We start from the raw sequence: 20514 nt of genomic DNA on the forward strand, positions 1-20514 counted from the left end.
GGAGTTATAGCCCTGCCCTTCACAGGCTCCTGAAACACCTGCTTGGAGTGTTTTAGCATTCCAGGTAGCATAGGGAGACTTTAGTATTGGCTATGTGTGGAGAATAGTGTGTTGAATAAAAAGTCATCCTCAATAGGCTCTGCATGCAGGGTGACATTATGAAACGCCGCTGCTCTTGACACCACCTGTGTGTAGGCTGTACTGTCCTCAGGTGGCGACGGTCTCGCTGGGTAACAGTCTGGGCTGTTATCTGATACTGGCGCATCATAAAGATCCCATGCGTCGGGATCATCCTGACTCATTCCAGTATGAGTTGGGGACTGCATCAGTGGTGGAGTGGCTACCGGTGATGTTTGCGTTGAGTGTGGTGGAGATGGTGGCGGTGTTACTTGTCTTGCCACCTTTGCCTGTGGCTGCTTGTCTTTTTCTTGAAAGGCAAGTCTTCTTTTCATCCTAATTGGGGAAAGAGTACTTATCTTCCCTATGTCCTTTTGGATGTGGAGCCTTCTCCGAGTGTAGTCTGGCTCCATTGACTCTAGTTCTTGTCCAAACCTATGTCCTTGCATTTGTGAGGACAGTCCCTGTACCTCTGTGTAGGAACTTGTTTTCAGTTCCGAGGTCGGATGTTTCGGAATGGAAACTTTTTCGGCTGTCTTTTTCGGCTCGGACGACACTTTTTTAATTTTTGGCGTTCCGCCCTCTCGGTGCCGAACTTGCTCTGACCCGCCGTCTCGGGGTCGAGTCTGCTCTGTGCCGGTATCTCGACCGGAGTCGGATGTCTTCGACACATGCATGCCCTTTTTCGGTGCCGATGATCGTCACCTATTTTTCAGGTTAAGCCATGGCCTGCTGGCGGTGGCGTCCCCTGGGCTTTAGTGGTCTTTCCGTGAGTTTTGTGTGTCGACGTCTTACTCATGGTTTCCGGCGTCTGTTCGGGATCGACCTCGTCCGAATCCTCGATGGAGAAGGTTTCTTCTTCTTCCTCCAAGTGTTTTTGTCCTGTCGGCGCCAACGCCATTTGTAGTCTTCTTGCTCTTCGGTCTCTTAATGTCTTCCTCGACCGAAACGCTCGACAGGCTTCACAATTATCTTCTTTGTGTTGGAGACAAACACAAGTTACAGACCAGGTGCTGATCTGTATAAGGATACTTGTGACATTGGGGCAGAAGCGGAATGGGGTCTGTTCCATTAGCCTTGAAGAGACACGTGGTCGGGCCGACCAGGCCCCGACGGGGGATCGAAAACCCCAAAGGGCCACCGGAGCTCTTCAAAATTCGGTGTCGATCTGTTGTAGCTAACCCGATACCGAACGCAAACAATACCGACGATTTTTCCGAGATTCTAACTATCTTTCCGAACCGAAACGCGGAGCGAAAAGGAACACGTCCGAACCCGATGGCGGAAAAAAAAAATCTAAGATGGAGTCGACGCCCATGCGCAATGGAGCCAAAAGGGGAGGAGTCCCTCGATCTCGTGACTCGAAAAGACTTCTTCGAAGAAAAACAACTTGTAACACTCCGAGCCCAACACTAGATGGCGGGATGTGCAAAGCATGTGTATCTGCAGCTACACATGCCATCGAACATATATATATATTTATATATGTATAAAATAACGGGCAGCTTAAATGAAAAATAAATGTAAAAAATTGTTAGTGGAAAGTCCACTATACTACATTATGAAACCTCTATTAGTTAATACACTGCAAAGGTTTGCGAGTAACAAGTCAGCCACAGAATTAAGTATTGTCTGCTGCAGTTGAGAATAGTGACGTGTGTATGTATAGTGCTACGAGGACGCAGCCTTTTACAGAAAGCACTGTGAATACCTGGGTCATTACTTTAGACTTACACTACACACAGTATAAGATAGACTGCTACAAAATGTGCAAAACGTTTTATGATAAAATGGTGCATCTAAAATATAGATTTTAGTAACACCCAGGATATACGTAATTAATTATTTACATTACTGTTCCTTCAACACCTCGAAGTGTATTAGGCACAATGTAAATACAATTAAAAGCACTTGCACTTCACAGTGCAGTTATTAACTCTCTGCACTGCCACTCAAACAGAATAAAGCTTTGTCATCACAAAGCATGCATTGATTTAGCCAGTAGAGGCTCTCAAACATCCTTTACATTTGCAGAACATCCTACACATTTGCAGATTAACTCGTAGCGCACATTTGCATTCCTTTCAAGCAAGTGGGCAAACTGGAAGGAAAGTTTATTTAGCTGGCTGCCAAATTTGCTTTCACCACACAGGTGATTCACTGAATGACACTCTAGCTGAAATATTTGAACTATCAGAATCCGTCCAGGGACGGTTGCTTTTTCCAAAACCAAAAGCAAACTTTTTGGAATTTAGACAGAAGTGAGGTTGGGGAATGCACGCCTCCTTTCCCATGACTCCACGGCCCCCCTTGGGGTTGTGTCCAACAAACTGAAGACCTTTGATCTAGGTTGTGTGTAAGGTGCTCACTCTGTTGTGTTTTGTGGGTTAAAAAAAGAAATAAAGCAGTTTGAGTTTGGTGTAATGTGAAGTGGAGACATTGTACAGTATGAATTGGTATTTGTATTAGGTACGTGTAGTTATCTATATAAAACTACTGCCTTGACAAACCTGCAAATTGATTTAATCTATTCACAGAGCCGGCAGCTCTTTAACATTTGGTAAAAAGGTGATAGATACCCGAAAGGCCATTTTTCAGGGTAACTCCCTGATACCTTTTGAATGCACTGATTTAATGGGAGCGTCTGGCATCAATGTACTCTGTGTTGGGTGTCCTCCACTCAAAGAGGAATAGAGTGCTTGAAAGTGGGCTGTGGTGCAATAACTAGACTATCATTTGTCTAAGATTCACGAGTCTGAAAGAGGCCAAAGGCATATTGGCTCCAGTACTTTTCATTCATGTCCAAACACTATGGATGGCTCTTCTGTTGTGCTGTGTTAAAATGTTTCTTCAGTAAAGTCTTCCCTCAGCATCATGGAGTGAAGAACTTAACTCCAGTCTCAATTTAATAGTAATTTTTACAAGTATTAAGTAAAGAAACACCTGGTAGCCCAATGAGTTGCCAGGATTCCAGGAAATATACAGATGGCATAACAAATGCAGGTCCTTCCAGACGTAGTGGGATTATACTGCATATCAAACTTGCATGTCATATTGTGCATTCTTATCCATCATCTCCCTCACAGAAATAATCTTTCCTATACGATACAACTCTAGAAAGCACAAGACGGAATGAACCAGGTATCAGATGTATGCTGTGTCTTGTGCAGTGCCAAGTCAAACTGCTATTGTCTGTGAAAGCTATAATGCGAACGGCGCACAGAAATACACTTCCTAATAAGATGGTAGAAAAATGTAGCCTTAATGAAGTCTATGCCCCAATGCATTGGGAGTATCAGTGTGGCCTGCTCATGAGTCATGACTGAAGCGAAAACCAGGTTATACAATTGTCAATCAAACTGCTCACAGCAAGAGTTTGCTTTGAATATGATTAAGTAGGTACATCGAGCAAAACGAGATTGATAGCATTTCAGTCCACTGACTGAAATGAATTGCATCTAGGCATGAGCTATGTAAGTGCAAGCAGATAGTTCAGTTCAAAATAAAATACAATTGAAATGAAGAGTCTTGATAGCTATGCTAAAGATGAACACAAACAAATGTTTTATATTGGGCAACCTGATATAGTGTTTTAGCATTATAACCGAAAAGTGACCGCTCTCACCAACTGTCTGTCTAGAAAAGCAGGCAACATCACAAATTGCATGGCAATCTGCTCTATTCTGCTTTCTCCCTCAACCTCCTACTCCTGTCATATCCCCCACCAACTACTCTCACCCGCACTCAAAATTAAGCTAATCCCCCTTTGCTTCCACTTTTCCACCTTCACCAAGACTCCTCCAGCTTGTCTCAACCATGTAAATTCATTATTCAGATTGTTGTAGTCATATAGAAACCCTTTTATCTTCATTCTACTTCCTCCCCTTCAACCTTCTATCCTAAACACAACCTACGTTTATTCATCAACTCTTCTGCATCCTCTCAAATGTAAAATACATGTAGAAGAACCATCTGCACATATATCAAATGATATCAGACTCCAGCACTGACCTGCTATTCATCACTGAAATCTGGGGAAGTGATAGTTCAATGAGCATCATAAACATGCCATAACACAAAGGTACGAAACACTCATCACAAATTGTTGTACCCAGATGATTTTAGGAGGACTGGTCACAGTTCACCAAACAGTCTACCTACCAAATCCATTTGAGACCACTTTGCCCCAAAATGGGACACTACTCATTTAATGCCCACTAGCTCTTCCTTTACATACTCATTCCTTCTTATTTACAGACCCCTTTTTTTAACACTCCCCCGCAACATGCTGCATTTGCACTCTCCTGAACGTTGCTTCAGAAATCACATTAAAATATTTTACATTTTCCGTACTGGGAAACTTCAGAACAATTTTTGACAATCTGAAATATGTCAGACTACAAGCCTCTCTTAACCTAGAATCACTTCATGCAGTTCAACAGGATGCTGCATGTTCTGCTGGGCACAGATTTGATAAAATACTTTTTTATCCTAATCTCCAAGGAATTAAGTGACACCCTTTTACTAATCTGACCATCACATAATGCAGTTCAACAGCTCAATCTAATCACTTTATGAAGCCAAAACTTAAAAAACATAAAATAGCCCAGTAGCCTGCTCAAAAGCACTCCATGGAATTGGCACTTTGACCAAAATAACTCATGACTCCTCTCTCCACCCCAAATCTCATTCCTATCCTAAAGAAACAAATATGTGACCCCAAACATACAATGGCTCATTCTTAGGTAACCCTTATGTTAGCCCTCAAACTGCCCACATCTCCTGCCTCAATCTCAACTGCTACAGTTCCACTGATGACACGCAAATCATGCTGAAGCTCGAAAATCCACAAGATAATGCTTCCTCTGTCATAGGCCAATGCCTCCAAGTGGATGCCAATTGGATGCTAACCATATCAGCTAAGCATGTTGATAACTGAAGTTACTAGTGTGAAGAAAATGGGCCAGCTATATATAGTCCACCACCAGACTAAAACACTTGGCCTGTACCAAACTCTTCAAACCAACTGAGGAATCTGGGATTGATTAGAGTCTCTTATAACAGGGGCTCCCTGTTTTATGGCCTGTATTTTTCCAACATTTCTGTCTGTATTTATCCATATTTTTTTTTCCTGTATTGATTCAATTTTATATCCATTTTTATTTTCGATTTACTGTATAAATGAAGCTGCAATGGGTATTTTGCCACATTTAACTGATAAATGTATACTCGCACTTGAATGTCTAAAGGATTTCAGCACTATAAAGGGCAATAGCATTATCTGAAAGCACTTGCATTGTAGAATAGCATATATAACAGTAGATCTACACTTAATTAAGCTTAAGTAGGAAATCTATTGTCTTTTTTCATCTCCCCACCTAGCAATCTGTATTCCTACTGACCTGGCATTCATGACTGACGGAGAGAAATCTTCCAAATAAGGCTTATTTTCTGTATTTAAAAATAAATACAGACAAGAAAATAAATAGTTTTCTATCTGTAAAAAAATCAGTAAAAACGGAAAACCAGAAGCCCTACTTAATAACTCTGTTGTGGTACAAGATAATCAAAGGAAATTGTTAAATAACGTGAGCCTCATGTCAAATTTTCTGCCACCTAGAATATCTTCAAAAGGTTCAAGCCACAGTTGCCTTATAACCAGCGTCATATACCTTGGAGCCCTTTCTGCAGGATTTGAAAACTGCAGAGAATCTAGAAGGCAGCTGCAAAACAACTACTTAGATACATATCTGGGCTCGAATTTCAGCACCATTTTAATCAATACACTGGCTTTTCTGTCACTATACCTATTACCTTTAAAAGACATCCAAGTAACCAGTCCTGTCTTTCTACAGTGTAAACTTAGGACCTACCACCAAACTAGATTGTTTGCACTCCAAATGATCCCTCCCTTCAAAGTCCTGCACTGGTATATGCCTTGTGTGAGTCTAAATGGTGAAATTATGAACATGGCCCATGCTAGAATAAGAAAAAGTATCAAACACCACAAATTACAAACAAGAATAAAATACTGGTGCTTTCCACTCGCGTACTTCCAGGATACAGACCACTCCTAAGGAGGAAAGATCATCCACATGCAAAATCACAACAATTTGCAGCACAATGTTTACAACACATGTCCAAAACTCACTCAGATGAGCCAACACATGGGCATACCTGCAACCAACACTCTACCAACTATGCTCTCCAAAAAGGGTGCCAATGAACCCAGTTTTCTTTATGGCATTACCAGGGGTATAAATTGCTATAAAATCCTACTATAACACAAAGGATCTAAAATGGAAAAAAGTGGATGAGAGTGATTCTCTCTGGGAGACAACAGGAGCTTGGCCAATGAAAACAACAACTAGCACAGTCTCTTCTAAACTCAAGCTAGGTTCAGCTACAATTCAATTGAGTAATCCCTGAAAAGAAGAAGGTATTTCTTTTTAATGCAGTCATTTAACCAACTACATTTCGGAGGCGACTGATCCACTTTTCCTGAAAGCCAGGGTCAAGAGCAATCACACAGATAAAAAAAGAATGACAATTTTTAAAGGGATGCATGCAACACAGCTTTGAGGATGCCAATTACGGCAAAAGCACTTATCTGGTAGTGGCATATAAAATGCGTACAACATAACCACTATGCATCTCTTCTACACTAGTACCTGGGCTAGTGGATATTTTTTTGTGTCAGGTCCCACCACAAACTTATTGTTATAGCATACTAATAAATTATTATTACTAGAGTTCAGTACAGGAAAGATAACTTTACATTGAAAAACTACCAAATGTGAAAAAGTTAAACATACGATTTTAGGATGAGAGCTTACCTGTCTGAGTTCATCCGCCATGAAGAAAGACGGTGCATTTGCTTTTGGCTGCATATATGCAACATGAGGTGCTGTGGGAGGGTAAATGTGATAGTTTGGAAATACCTGTGAAAAACAAAAACAGACAAAATTGGCTTTCTTTGTATTTTTTCAAAAAACACTTTAGGCATGCTACAATTAACTGTACTATACAACCTTTAAAATTCATACTAGTTTGTGCATGACTGAATAACTGTTGCTTGCTTTCATGTTAAAATAGGCAATGCTTTCCCTCCTGCAGTATATTTTTATTTACATATATAACAAAACTGTCCTTTGCTTACAAAAATTAAGGAACAAAAAAAAAAAACTTTCTTTTGATACAGATGAGCCCTTCAACTGTACCTTATTCTGTTACTCCATTTTTATAGGTAAAACTTGCAAAAGGGCAGTTGCAAACGAACGTCAAGTAAAATATATGGCGCTCTTCCTCCAACGGCATCTAAGCTTTTTCAGGCAACATACTTAAGATAAACCCTAGGAATCATCCAAATGTGTTATGTGCATCAATTATGCGTGTGTTTTTTTTGGGGGGGGGGGGGAGGAGGAGGGTAGAGGTGGGGGACCGGTGGGGATGGCTGTCGAAATACCAGGCATATATTCTTTTACAACACCCATTCCCACAGAGACCATGGCAGCTGTCAAAGTCACAGGAATGGACGATTCACTGCTTAGAAGATTACATTACACTGAAACACCATTATGTGCAGAATGGACTGATGTTTTCTCACAAGGCACCAAAGAAGAGTTCCTAACAAAATATGCTCTCCTGTTCTCCACCAAACAAGTTAATTTTTTTCTCTGATTTCTCAGATAGTGCACCTGGGCAGAAGGGGTATGTCAGTTCTGCAGCCAGGGGGTGACTGCCTGACCATCTAGACATTGTCGTAACTCCCAGGGAGGACTGGAAAAAGACTAATCCTCCTCATCTGGCCTATTCCCGGAGCAGGTTTAAAGAAGCTAGCCCTCTCCCCTTGATGCTGCAGTCACCTTGTATGAACCTCGAAAGGAGTCAGCTGGCTCCTTAGAAATGGAATCCACAGACTGAGATGCTTCAATCTTCAATACTTCATGAGACCAGACCCCGAACCAGAGTGATTCCGCAGATGGTCGATAAACTCCTTTAGGGTCCTATCTGCTGGTGACTCTCTCATAGTTTGGGGAGATAGAGCTTGCTCAGACGGCCATCTCGACCACTCAAGACAGGGGTCTTCTCCATCAGGGAGAAGTGTTCGGATAGTTGTCCTCTTTCTTCCTGCGGATGACTTCCAGGTGGCTTCTCCGTGAGTGGCGACCTCAACGACAACTTCTGGGGCAGACTATAGGAACAAGATCAGAAACTGCTTCTTTCCCGCGACTTCAAGAGGCATAGGGTCACCTTATGGTGGGTGGTGAACAACTTTGCACCACGTTCCCAGTTTGCCTTTGGGTTCATCCAGGTACCGTCGCATCATGCCCTGGAGTCATGGGATGACCCCAGGCTCCACAGGCTGACAAAGTGCGCAATCAGAAACCAACATCTGTCTGTGGCATTACCTATACGGCTAAAATCCTGTAGACTTGTTTTGGGACATGTCCTTGCACACTGGAAAGCACTTGTGGGGCATCTATTTGGGCTCATTCACTTCACGTCTTGCACAATGTTGATGCAGAGTTTTCCAGCTCCAGTCTGAAGCTTGGGGAATATTCTACTATGAGGAACCTGCAGTCAGGATTCTCTATCAGAAAGACAGGTAGGATCTCTGAATCAAAATGGTGGTGAATTTCAATTTTTTTTTTTACACTAACTAAAAGCTAGATCCTCTTGTTGCAATATCTCTGTGTCAAGTACATCTTATTTGAAAAAAAAAAAGATTCACTAAGAGGTTTCGACCCACTCGCAGACTCCCAATTTAGTAGAATCTGAATCTTCACATACTGTCCTGACTCAAAAACGTCTACACAGTCATTTGTAAGTTTTGTGTGTCTTTCTCACTTGTATTTAAAATTACAAGTCCGTGCATTAATAAAAAAATTATATTTTCAAGGCAATTCACTTATCAACTTAAGACAGACTTTACTTCCTGACTGAAAAAAGTTTGCAATTGTCCACAGATATCAACGGCTTGGGGTATACTTTGAACTTGCCATTACCATCCTCCATCACAAAATGAAGCTGTATCGTAGTCACTGAAGGGGCACTCAGCATTGAAGCAGTCAGCTTTCCTCTACTCACTTCAGCAATTGAGCATAAGGGGAAAATCAGAATTCCGTGGTATTTCTTAAACCACAGCTACTAACTATATCTGATCCGACAGAAGCTATGCCATTAAAAACTGAGCCAAATGAAAGACTTGAGCCTTATCAGCTTTACAATAAACATAATTTCTTTGTGCAGTATTTACCCAAACTGATGTTTTTTCAGTGCTAAGAACTCTAGCAGCTGTGCCTGCAGGACTTCAACATTAGCCAAACAATTTACATTGCTGAATTTGTGGGGTTCTAACAATCGTGACCCGGAAGGTTGCCATTTTAAACACTTCTTGTGAACACAATGGCTCACTTCCTGAACCCCCATCACAAGGAAACAATCTTGAGAATCCAGTCATTCATACTTAAGCCTCTCAGAAAAACAAGCACTGGCAAAGCCTCTAGGTCTCGACTTGGAAAGGACTTAGCCAATCTTTTGGCTTTACCTTTTGACTTTGCCAAAACCTGTCAATGTGGGATTGCAGCTGTAACAAAAATATTGCAGCCATTTTTTGTTTACTTTTCATATGGCTGGTCCCACCATCTTGGCATAAACATATGTCACCAACCATGCATCCTGACATTAGTGGTCATTTATTTTGTTTAATATTCTATGAAAACAGATAAAATAACAAAGAGAAGCCCAATAGCAAATTACAGCTGCCAGGAACTCCGAAAAAGAAAAAATAGACTGGGTGCGGGGAAACCCACTGAGCAAGACACCATGGGGTGGGGAAAGTGATGGATGAACTGAGGAGACAAACACAAACAGTGTGGACAGACAGGAGGACACTGTAAGAGCAGTAAACAGGAAAGAGAGCAACAAACCTATGCAGTGCAATAGAAAGAAGAAACTAGAAGAAAAACGTAGCTCTTGATATTATCCATTTAAGAATATAAGTGATCCAATCAAAAGGATGTTGACAAAGCTATGCTCCAGGAGAGCAATGAACACAATGAAAGGAAGTAAAGCCATTCAAACAAGAAAACCGTTGGTAGCCAGCAAGTGGCGGACTCAAAAACCACTTTAAGTGGTGAAACTGTACACAATTTAGATCTTTAACATGAGAAAACTAAGTACTGTGGGAGGGCAAGACCCAAAAAGGTAAGGGACAACTTTGCAATTAGATACACTGGCATTTGATTCAGATTTTTACATGAATATTGGATTTTCCCCTTTCAAGGGTACAACAGATAATGTTGCTTGTCATCTAATTGAAATCACACATGCAATCCTCTAAATGTTGTAACACTGGTGTGGGCAGCTCTGCACACAAGCTACTGAAAAGGTCAACAGCAGGTGGATCACCATCAAGCAAAAAGGGGCCTAGGGAAATAAGGCAAATGCTAGACGATCAAAGAAATTTTAATCAACTTCTCAACATGGTGAGATCTGGCAACAAAAGGATTTAGGAAGAAATGTGTTACTACATGCGATAATTAGTAATTATATATTTATAGCCATTCTACGTTAATTGTATTGTTTTTATTATGGGTAGATTGCATTTTGAATCACGTGATCACATACGAGGTATGAACACAAAACGTCAAAATGGCGACCGCGAGGTTGACAAAGACGGTTTAACGCCGAAACACGTCCAGCTATGTGCCATTACCATTAATAAAACCGTTTGACAGTGCTCCTGGAGTGCCTTTCACCTTCTTGGAGAGTTTGAAGGCGAGTTAGGATATATGGAAAATGTCACTTACCCAGTGTACATCTGTTCGTGGCATGAGACGCTGCAGATTCACATGCTGTGCACATCCCGCCATCTAGTGTTGGGCTCTGAGTGTTACAAGTTGTTTTTCTTCGAAGAAGTCTTTTCGAGTCAAGAGATCGAGGGACTCCTCCCCTTTCAGCTCCATTGCGCATGGGCGTCGACTCCATTTTAGATTGTTTTCCCCGCAGAGGGTGAGGTAGGAGTTGTGTATATAGTAATAGTGCCCATGCAATGGAGTAAATATGTATGTACATAATGTGGTTAAAAGTGATATATTTACAAATTTACAAATGTTCAAGACCAATTTTTCTCAACTTAAAACGGCTACAGGCTCCCGGGGAGGTGGGAGGGCACATGTGAATCTGCAGCGTTTCATGCCACGAACAGATGTACACTGGGTAAGTGACATTTTCCGTTCGATGGCATGTGTAGCTGCAGATACACATGCTGTGCATAGACTAGTAAGCAGTTATCTCCCCCAAAAGCGATGGTTCAGCCTGTAGGAGTTGAAATTGTTTGAAATAAAATCTGTAATACTGCTTTTCCTACTGTGGCTTGCTGTGTTGTTAACACATCCACGCAGTAATGTCTGGTAAATGTATGAGGCGTAGACCATGTGGCTGCCTTACAGATTTCAGTCATTGGTATGTTTCCTAGAAAGGCCATGGTAGCACCTTTCTTTCTAGTTGAGTGTGCCTTTGGTGTAATAGGCAGTTCTCTTTTTGCTTTAATATAGCAGGTTTGAATGCACTTAACTATCAATCTAGCAATGCCTTGTTTCGAAATTGGATTTCCTGTATGAGGTTTTTGAAAAGCAATAAATAGTTGTTTTGTTTTTCGAATTAGTTTTGTTCTGTCAATGTAGTACATTAGCGCTCTTTTGATGTCTAATGTATTTAGTGCTCTTTCAGCTATAGAATCTGGCTGTGGGAAGAACACTGGTTATTCTACCGTTTAATTCAAGTGGAACGGTGAGATTACCTTTGGTAAAAATTTTGGATTTGTTCGTAGGACTATTTTATTTTTGTGTATTTGAATAAATGGTTCTTGTATGGTAAAAGCTTGAATTTCACTCACTCTTCTTAGAGATGTGATGGCAATTAAAAACGCAACTTTCCACGTTAAGTATTGCATTTTACAAGAATGCATGGGTTCAAATGGTGGACCCATGAGTCGTGTTAAGACAATGTTGAGGTTCCATGAAGGAACAGGTGGTGTTCTTGGTAGTATAATTCTCTTTAGGCCTTCCATAAACGCTTTTATGACTGGTATTCTAAATAATGAAGTTGAATGAGTAATTTGCAGGTAAGCTGATATTGCGGTAAGATGTATCTTTATGGAAGAGAAAGCTAGATTTGATTTTTGTAAATATCCTACTATATCTTTTGGAGATGCGTGTAATGGCTGGATTTGATTATTGTGGCAGTAATAGACAAATCTTTTCCACTTATTTGCATAGCAGTGTCTAGTGGTAGGTTTCCTAGCTTGTCTTATGACCTCCATACATTCTTGTGTGAGGTCTAAGTGTCCGAATTCTAGGATTTCAGGAGCCAAATTGCTAGATTCAGAGATGCTGGATTTGGATGTCTGATCTGTTGTTTGTGCTGTGTTAAAAGATCTGGTCTGTTTGGAAGCTTGATATGAGGCACTACTGAGAGGTCTAGTAGTGTTGTGTACCAAGGTTGCCTCGCCCATGTTGGTGCTATTAGTATGAGTTTGATTTGACTCAACCTGTTTACTAGATATGGAAGGAGTGGGAGAGGGGGAAAAGCGTACGCAAATATCCCTGACCAGTTCATCCATAGAGCATTGCCTTGGGATTGATCCTGTGGGTACCTGGATGCGAAGTTTTGGCATTTTGAGTTTTCCTTTGTTGCAAATAGATCTATTTGAGGTGTTCCCCAAATTTGAAAGTAAGTTTTTAGTATTTGGGGGTGAATCTCCCATTCGTGGATTTGTTGGCGATCCCGAGAGAGATTGTCTGCTAACTGGTTCTGAATCCCTGGAATAAACTGTGCTATTAGGCGAATGTGGTTGTGAATTGCCCAATGCCATATTTTTTGTGTAAGGAGACACAACTGTGTCGAGTGCGTCCCTCCCTGTTTAAGTAATACATTGTTGTCATGTTGTCTGTTTTGACTAGAATGTATTTTTGGGTTATTATGGGCTGAAATGCTTTCAGCGCTAGAAATACCGCTAACAGTTCTAAGTGATTTATGTGAAACTGTCTTTGATGTATGTCCCATTGTCCTTGGATGCTGTGTTGATTGAGGTGTGCTCCCCACCCTGTCATGGAAGCATCTGTCGTTATGACGTATTGTGGCACTGGGTCTTGGAAAGGCCGCCCTTGGTTTAAATTTATACTGTTCCACCATAGAAGCGAGATGTATGTTTGGCGGTCTATCAACACCAGATCTAGAAGCTGACCCTGTGCTTGTGACCATTGTGATGCTAGGCACTGTTGTAACGGCCGCATGTGCAACCTTGCGTTTGGGACAATGGCTATGCATGAAGACATCATGCCTAGCAGTTTCATTACCATTTTGACTTGTATCCTTTGTTTTGGATACATGGCCTGTATTACATTGTGAAATGTTTGAACCCTTTGTGGACTTGGAGTGGCAATCCCTTTTGCTGTGTTGATTGTCGCTCCTAAGTATTGCTGTGTTTGACACGGCATAGGGTGTGACTTTGTGTAGTTGATCGAGAAACCTACTTTGTGGAGGATTTGTATGACATATTTTGTGTGCTGTGAACACTGTCTTAGCGTGTTGGTTTTGATTAACCAGTCGTCTAAGTACGGGAACACATGTATTTGCTGCCTTCTGATATGTGCAGCTACTACTGCCAGGCATTTTGTAAAAACTCTTGGCGCAGTTGTTATTCCGAATGGCAACACTTTGAATTGGTAATGTATTCCTTGGAATACGAACCTTAGGTATTTTCTGTGTGACGGATGTATTGGTATATGGAAATACGCATCCTTTAGGTCTAGTGTTGTCATGTAGTCTTGTTGTTTGAGCAGTGGGATTACGTCTTGTAATGTAACCATGTGAAAGTGGTCTGATTTGATGTAGGTATTTAGTGTTCTGAGATCTAGTATTGGTCTCAGACTGCCGTTCTTTTTGGGTATTAGAAAGTACAGTGAGTAAACTCCTGTGTTTATCTGTAGTTTTGGTACTAATTCTATTGCTTCTTTTTGTAGCAATGCTTGAACTTCTAGTCCTAGAAGGTCTATATATTGTTTTGACATACTGTGTGTTTTCGGTGGGATGTTTGGAGGGAATTTGAGAAATTCTATGCAATAACCATGCTGGATAATTGCTAAGACCCAAGTGTCTGTTGTTATTTCCCCCAATGTTTGTAAAATTGGCTTAGTCTCCCCCCCAAAGATGTTATGTGATGGGGTTGTGTGACTTGTAAGTCACTGTTTATTTTGAGGAGTTTTGGGGCTTTGGAACTTTCCCCTATTCTTCTGGAATTGGCCCCCTCTATTTGGCCCCCGAAAACCTCCCTGCTGATATTGGCTCTGGTAAGTGGGCCTTGCTTGTGATGTTGTGGTTTCTGTTGGTTGACCTCGAAACCCTCCCCTAAAAGGTGTTTTGCGAAAAGTGCCTCTGCTCTGCGGGGAGTAGAGTGCGCCCATGGCTTTGGCTGTATCAGTGTCTTTCTTGAGTTTCTCAATAGCAGTGTCGACTTCAGGCCCAAACAACTGCTGTTCATTAAAGGGCATATTTAGCACGGCTTGTTGAATTTCCGGCTTGAACCCCGAAGTACGCAGTCATGCGTGCCTTCTTATTGTTATTGCAGTGTTTACTGTCCTTGCAGCCGTATCTGCTGCATCCATTGAAGACCGTATTTGATTATTTGAGATACTTTGTCCTTCTTTCACCACCTGTTGCGCCCTTTTCTGGAACTCTTTGGGTAAGTGTTCTATGAAATGCTGCATCTCATCCCAATGAGCTCTATCATATCTTGCCAAAAGTGCTTGTGAATTGGCAATGCGCCATTGGTTTGCTGCTTGTGCTGCCACCCTTTTGCCCGCAGCATCAAATTTGCGACTCTCCTTGTCTGGAGGTGGTGCGTCCCCTGAGGTATGAGAGTTCGCTCTCTTACGAGCTGCCCCGACAACTACTGAGTCCGGTGTCAATTGCGTTGTAATATAAACGGGATCTGTTGGCGGTGGCTTGTATTTTTTCTCCACCCTTGGAGTTATGGCTCTGCCTTTAACAGGATCTTGAAAGATTTGTTTTTAATGTTTTAGCATTCCTGGGAGCATAGGTAGGCTTTGGTACTGGCTATGGGTGGATGATAGGGTGTTAAACAAAAAGTCATCCTCAATTGGTTCGGAATGCAAGGTGAAGTTGTGAAAAGCAGCTGCCCTTGCGACCACCTGTGTGTAAGATGTACTGTCCTCAGGTGGCGACGGCCTTGCAGGGTACGAGTCTGGGCTGTTGTCTGATACTGGGGCGTCGTAAAGGTCCCATGCATCGGGATCATCCTGACTCATTGTAGTATGACGTGGGGAGTGCATCAGTGGTGGAGTTGTTACTGGTGATGCATGTATTGATGATGGTGGAGACGGTGGTGGAGTTGTTTTCCTTGCCACTTTTGCCTGTGGCTGCTTGTCCTTTTGCTGAAAGGCAAGTTTTCTTTTTATTTTAATTGGGGGAAGAGTGGTTATCTTCCCTGTGTCCTCATGAATGTGGAGCCTTCTTTGTGTATAGTCTGGCTCTACAGCTTCAAGTTCCTCTCCGAATCTATGCTTTTGCATTTGGGAGGTTAATCCTTGTTCTTCTGTGTAGGAACCTGTTTTCGGCTCCGAGGCTGGATGTTTCGGAACTGAAACATTTTCGGATGTCTTTTTAGGCTCTGAAGAAACCTTTTTTATTTTCGGCGTGGTGTCTCGGGCCGAATTTTTTCGGAGCCGCTGTCTCGGGTCCGAGGTTGCTGTGTGGCGGTATCTCGACCTGAGTCAGATGACTTCGCCACAAGCGTGCCCTTTTTCGGTGCCGATGATCGGTCACCTATTTTCCAGGTTAAGCCATGGCCTGTTGGCGGTGGCGTCCCCTGGGCTTTTGTTGACTTCTCGTGTGTCTTATGTTTCGACGTCTTACTCGCGGTTTTTGCCGTTTCTTCGGCCTCGAGCTCTTCCGAGTCCGACTCGTGGATGGAGAAAGCTTCTTCTTCCTCCTCGAAACGCTCTTGACCTGTCGGCGTCGACGCCATTTGCAGTCTTTTGGCTCTTCGGTCTCTTAATGTCTTTCTCGACCGAAACGCTCGACAGGCTTCACAAGTATCTTCCTTGTGCTCGGGAGACAAGCACAAGTTACAGACCAGATGCTGACCCGTATACGGATACTTGTTATGGCATTTTGGGCAGAAGCGGAATGGGGTCCGTTCCATCAGCCTTGAAGTCACGTGTGGCCGGGCCGACCAGGCCCCGATGGGGGATCGAAAAAACCCCGAAGGGCCACCGGAGCTCTTCAGAATTCGGTGTTGATTTGTTCTTACTAACCCGATACCGAACGCAAACAAAACAGACGTTTTTTTCCGAGATTCTAACTAACTTTCCGACCCGAAACACGGAGCGAAAAGGAACACGTCCGAACCCGATGGCGTAAAAAAAACAATCTAAGATGGAGTCGACGCCCATGCGCAATGGAGTCGAAATGGGAGGAATCCCTCGGTCTCGTGACTCAAAAAGACTTCTTCGAAGAAAAACAACTTGTAACACTCCGAGCCCAACACCAGATGGCGGACTGTGCACAGCATGTGTATCTGCAGCTACACATGCCATCGAACATATATATATATATATATATATATATATATATATATATATATATATATATATATATATATATATATATAAAATAATATTAATGACTTTCTATATGTCTAGGGATCAGTGAATAGTCATGCAATGAATGGGGTTAGTAAAAATCCATCTTGCCACATTTCTAGTTACAAGCAATATAGCTTTCCATATTTCTATCTGCACGTCCCTTGGCACAAAACATTTTTATAAACAAACTTCTGGAAAATATATCCACAGCCCATTTAATCTTCCCAATGTTTCGTTTTCTGCAACTCTAGGTCTACAAATAGTCATAGATTCCTCCTATCACAACATAGCGGGCAACATTTTACAGACTAAGAAGATGACAAAGAAGAGTACACCAAAATGGGCAAAAGGGGAAAAATGATCTTATAATAAGGCAGATTCACCTTTTCTAAAATCTGTTTCCTTGAAACAGCATTCATAAATAATTTGTAAAATGAATACCTAAATATACAGAAGATTACCACTTCAAAGCCCACTGGACAATTCTTTGACTGAAACATCTCTAAAGTCCCTGAATGCATTTACACCAAAGCTTGCATAGTCTAAGTTAAGTCTTCAAGCAAAGTCTTGTACGATTCAGTAGTGTTGTTTTTGCTATAGCAGAGAGAAAATGACTTTACTGAATGGATATCATATTCCTATCATGCTAAATAAACGTACCCACACTGACCAACGTGTAAACAAATTTAGATTAAGAGCATCTACCTGATTTCCCTGAAAAAAAGGAGTTATGATTCCTGCTTAAAGAAGAAAAACATGAAAATTCACCATCTATAATTATCACTGCACCCAACACACACACACACACACCGGAACTGAATGTGAATGGCTATACATGTTTACAGCACCAAATGTTTTTTCAGTGGATTTTGTTTTTTTTGTGTTTTTTTAAGGTGTACTTAAATAACAGGCTTTGCGCTGGGAGGGTGAGAGCACGGTTGTTGAAACCCAAGGGATGGGCGATAGTGTTTGGTTTTATAAATATTTTTGTTGCACTCACAAATCCCAAAAAGGATTTGTGAATCGAGCAAAAGCTTCACAGCCTGAAGTTTCCATCGGTATCGAGAGTCCGATTTCTAAATCTTGAATCGCCATCTAAAATAGCGGCCAAGTAACATGGTACCAAGACACAAACTTGACTCTCGGATCCTGCAACTTTTTCCCTGCATTTTTATTACAAAATAAGGTGGGAAGTGGACTTTGAGGTTCCCTATTTTGGACTGGTGGTCAGGATGCACCTACCCTGTATAGTTTTAGACCATTTTGCTTTTACTAAAAGCAGAACACGGGCACTGTGCAGGGAGATCCTAACGGCTGCCATCTGAGAAATGTTTCTCATATGGCAGCCACTCGTATCTCTCGGATCTGCGGTACCAGCTCTGGTAGCACAGACCCAAAAGGAGAAATGGAGAAAAGCCTCTCGGATCCAATCAGATTATTATTTTTTTTAATGCCTGGACTTACAAATTATTTGCAAGTCCCTAAAGGGCAGATATACACAAAAGTGTAAAGATCCTAACACCAACCTTTTTTTTTTTGTAAGCACTGGCTAAAAACTACTGAAAGTATTTACACCAAACAAGAAAAAAGCATAATTTTCTTATAGGTCAGCTAAGGTTCCTCTTAGCAAGTTTAGTGCAGATATGTCACAGTAAAAATGGAGGAGGAAGGGATCTGGAACAACAAGGGCCTTCCCATTTTAACTCCAACAGGAAATTTTTGCTATGCCTAAAGGTTGAACCACTGATCAGATTTACACTAAGCTCAACAGGAAAGCAGAACTTTAATCAAAAGACAGGTTTTTGTTGGCTTAGTGTAAATCTGAAAAGTAGTGTTTGAGGTATTAGTGTAAAAAAAAAAAAAAAAATACTTGATGAGCTTGCTTTTAAACAGTTAACATTTTTTTTTATACCTCTGCGTTTTCAACTTACGAGCCACAACTCGGTTCAAATTACATTTTGAATTTTCAGTAAAATGGGACTGTCTAGTGCTTAATAGTGGGATCGAAAGGGAAAAGTACATGCAGATTTTCCTTATCAACCTATTGGTAGGTTATACCCTAGGGATAGGTAGTGTGGACTTTTGCACCTATTCCAAGGGAATTGATGGTGTTTTGCATGTGTTGTGAATAAGTGTCTGTGGTGAGCCCCCTTTTTGGATGATTTTTTTTGTACCACTCCCTGATCCAGGTCCCACTCATGAAAGATGCCTCCTTGCCTGCTTGATCTGTCGGTCTCCACATTTTGCTATCCTGGCAGGTGTATAACTATCAGTGACAAACAAATGACTTACCTTCAGTGACACCTTATCTGGCAGAGACTATCTAGCCACGATTCCTTAACTGAGAACTTTCCTCTGGCGTCAGACTGGATCCAGAATTGTTTTTCGTGAAGAAAACACCTGCGAGCCGGTATGTGGCACTGACAGGCTCCACGTGGTGTCATTTTGCCAGAAGTGAAGTGCCTGCTGCCTATATAGGACATCTTGATGTAAGTAGCCTTATAGGACAGTTCTGAAGTGGCTCAAAGGGTGCTCACAGGTGGCAAAGCGAGATAGCTGGTCTAGAAACCACAAAAAGGAGAAATAGCAGAGATAGCCCTTCAGGGTGCCTAAAGCAGAGCCACGAAAGGAGGGGCAGAAAGGGGATCCAGTTGTTTTTCTGTACACCATGTGACAAATTTTCTCCAACAGCATCTATAGACCATCTAGGTGGAGGGACACCTGGCTGCCAAGATAGTGTCACAGACTTCGGGAAGAAGGTCGAAAGCTGTCAACTGCCACTGCTCAATCTCCACGCAAGAAGGACAGAGTTGACAGGTTCGGGTGGAGGACCTTCCACTGCTGCTGCGACATAAGATCCTCCTGAAAGGGCAGCCTGATTGGAAGGTTGGTGGCCATGCTCAACAACTCAGGATACCAAACTCTGTGTCCAGTCTGGAGCCATAAGGATGACTTGGGTCGCTCATGATCTTCTTGAGAACTCTAGGCAGGAATGGTATGTGAGGAAAGGCATACAGTAGGCCTGAGCTCCATTCAAGATGAAAAAAGTGTTGTTGAGTGACAGACGCCTTGAAAGTTGCAGCACGCAAAATTTGTCACTGCGCTTGCTCTGCGGTGGCAAACAGATCTAACAAAGACTCTCCCCACTGCTGAAAGATTTTACACTACGTGCAGGTGGAGAAGCCATTCCTGATTCGCTAGGCATCTACAGCTGAGCTTGTCCACTCTGTCGTTCAGAAAGCCCGCCATATGTTAAACCACCAGGGCTATGCCTCAAGTTCCAGCCATGTCTAGAGACGCAAGGCCTCCTGACAATGGGTCCACAATCCCATCTTGTTTGTTACAGTACCATGTGGTGTTGTCCGTGAACATCTGCACTAGCCTTCCCTTGATGGAGGGCAGAAAGGCTTTCTATTCCAGCCGGATCGCTAATAGATCCAACAGAATGATGTGGAGTCCAGATTCCCCCGGAGACCAGTCTTCTCATCTCCACCTCTCCCAGATGGCCGCGACCATCTGTCACTACTGTTATATCTGGTTGTGGAAGGGAGAGGGATCTGGCTCTGACCCACTCACAGTTTGTCAGCTATCTGCAGATCTTTTGCAGCTCTCTTCGAGATCTGGACCATGTCGAAGAGATTCCCCTGATGCTGTGCCCACTGGAAGTTTAGGTCCCACTGCAGACCCTGCATATACCAGTGGGCATGAGTTACCAGGAGGATGT

The 20514-nt window shown here is 42.2% G+C and overlaps 1 protein-coding gene across 2 annotated transcripts in view; it reads right to left on the bottom strand.

Moving 5' to 3' along the window:
- PAN3 (poly(A) specific ribonuclease subunit PAN3) overlaps positions 1–20514 on the bottom strand; it is a 620383-nt gene that overhangs the window by 426977 nt on the left and 172892 nt on the right. For both annotated transcript variants that reach the window (XM_069202205.1, XM_069202206.1), the window contains exon 9: positions 6954–7058. In XM_069202205.1, coding sequence (XP_069058306.1) covers positions 6954–7058 — 105 coding nt within the window. The remainder of the gene's footprint in view (positions 1–6953; positions 7059–20514) is intronic.

The sequence above is a fragment of the Pleurodeles waltl genome, chromosome 8 (genome assembly GCF_031143425.1).
Source record: "Pleurodeles waltl isolate 20211129_DDA chromosome 8, aPleWal1.hap1.20221129, whole genome shotgun sequence".
NCBI lineage: Eukaryota > Metazoa > Chordata > Amphibia > Caudata > Salamandridae > Pleurodeles > Pleurodeles waltl.